This window comes from Eimeria mitis, genomic scaffold (genome assembly GCF_000499745.2).
Source record: "Eimeria mitis Houghton genomic scaffold, Emh_scaff1069, whole genome shotgun sequence".
In the NCBI taxonomy this organism is placed as follows: Eukaryota; Apicomplexa; class Conoidasida; order Eucoccidiorida; family Eimeriidae; genus Eimeria; species Eimeria mitis.
Genome location: NW_013567414.1, coordinates 11,578 through 13,506, shown reverse-complemented (window position 1 = coordinate 13,506; position 1,929 = coordinate 11,578). Strand labels below are relative to the sequence as shown.

The 1,929-nt window shown below is 59.2% G+C and overlaps 1 protein-coding gene across 1 annotated transcript in view; it reads left to right on the top strand.

Annotated features, from left to right (window-relative positions):
- Positions 1-669: 669 nt before the first annotated feature.
- Positions 670-1,929, top strand: part of EMH_0028740 (uncharacterized protein) — a gene marked incomplete at both ends in the record, with an annotated part of 8,441 nt that continues 7,181 nt past the window's right edge. Inside the window, 3 exons of the mRNA XM_013494189.1 lie at positions 670-828; positions 1,029-1,751; positions 1,927-1,929. Of these exons, the coding sequence (XP_013349643.1) occupies positions 670-828; positions 1,029-1,751; positions 1,927-1,929 (885 nt within the window). The remainder of the gene's footprint in view (positions 829-1,028; positions 1,752-1,926) is intronic.

Here is a 1,929-nt window from a genome sequence, read left to right as displayed (position 1 = left end):
TTTATATTATTTCTTAGTTCAACTGCTCAGTCTATACCGATGCCAGGAGGCCCCCGGCGGGGCCCCAGAGTTGGCTGGAGCGAAACGGCGACCCCTTTAGAAGAGCTTCCATTACACTTTATGTTTTAATGGTTAAGTTATTGCAAGAAACAACTTCTCTTCAGAAACACCTACCACTCAAGGGGGCCCCCTTGCTGCAGCAGATACAGTACTGGTGCAGCAGCTGGCAGCCAGCGCCAGGCGACGCTCCAGCGGCTCTGCCTTTAGAGACATATGAGTACGAAGCAGCAGCAGAACGCCTGCATGCAGTTTGCATGAATACGGGTGGTAGTGAGCTGCTGAAGCCGTCGCGTGTGTACCCATTGCAGCCGCACCGACAGTAATAGCTGCTGCTGCTGTTGCTGCTGTTGCTGCTGCGCTGCTTCTCCTGCAAAACGCTGGAGCAGCGACAAAGTTGCTGCAGATGAGTACGGGGGGCCCCAATACCCTCTCATTTGCACTGCAGCAACGNGAGCAGCGACAAAGTTGCTGCAGATGAGTACGGGGGGCCCCAATACCCTCTCATTTGCACTGCAGCAACGACAGCGGGAATGCCCTGCTGCAGCAGCGGAAGGCTATCGAGCAGCAGCAGAAGAGTAGCAGCGCACTAGCAGCAGCAGCTGCAGGTGCATGGAGCCAGGCCTACAGAAGCCGTTTCCGGGGGCCATCAGTGAATACACACTGCAGCAGCTGAGGGTTGCTCTGCAACAGCACCACTGGTTCTATACAGCAGAAACGGAGGCAGTAGCAACGACAGAGCAGAAGGGCTCCCGAGGCACAGCAGGCCTGGTGAGCGCTTCTTCTGCTGCAGCAACTGAGTGAGCTGGCTGCTGTTGTCACTGGTGCTGCCACAAGTACGTCTAACAGCAGCAGCAGTAGCAACAGCAGCAGCCACTGATGCTGCTGCTGCTACAGCAACCGTTGCTGTTACCTGGCCCTAGAGGGGCCCTGGGCTCTGTTGAGGGATTGAGGCCCTGGCAATGCTGCAGGGCGCGGGGCCTCTGGCGCAGCCACCCTTTTCGGTCCCAGTGGATGCTTGCAGCCTAGAGCAGCAGCAGCAGCAACAACAACAACAACAACAGCAGCAGCAGCAGCAGCAGCAGCAGCAGCTGGATTGTACATCTGAACAGCACCAGCCAGTGCGGCAAGAATACAACAAGAGGCCACCAGAGTTTTCGCCTCGGGAGGGGACGGGCCTCTGCGACAGCAGCTTTCCTAAATACGACAGAAACTCGCACAGCAGCAGCAGCAGCAGCAGCAGCAGCAGCAGCAGCAGCAGCAGCAGCAGCAGCCAGTGCACCGCTGGGGAGGCACGAAGTCAGGCATATGAACAGGGCGAGATAATTTCGGTAGACAGGGGTACAGACCAGCAGCCCGCGACGCAGCCGCAGCAGCCGCCTCAGCAGCAAGAACTGCAGCAACAACTGCAGCAGAAGCTGCAGCAGACGGTGGAGCAGCAGGAGGAGACAGTCTCTACTTTCGTGCCCTGGCCGGGGCGGCCTAACAACTACCGACGTCCAGTAGCAACAGCAGCAACAAGAGCAGCAGCGGAAGCAGCGGGAGCAGCAGCAGCAGCATCCTCTTCATCAGCAGCAGGCGCGCGTGCGGGTACTTTGCAGCGGGAGTTTGAGCTGCTGCAGCAGGGCTTAGCAGCAGCAGCGGCGAGCAGCAGCAGCAGCAGCAGCAGCAGACGCAACAGAAACTCATCTTCTGTAGGCCGTGCAGTGCGTCGCCAGGCATCCAAGCTCAAGCGGCTCACTGCTAGCTTCCTCTCTCGTTCTCTCTCTAGCTCATCTGGGGGTACCCCAATGGCGGCGGGGCCCCTGCAGAGGGGCCCCCCGCGGGGGGGCCCCCCGACCCTGGACAGCCGCGTGTTTGTGGGTGAAGACG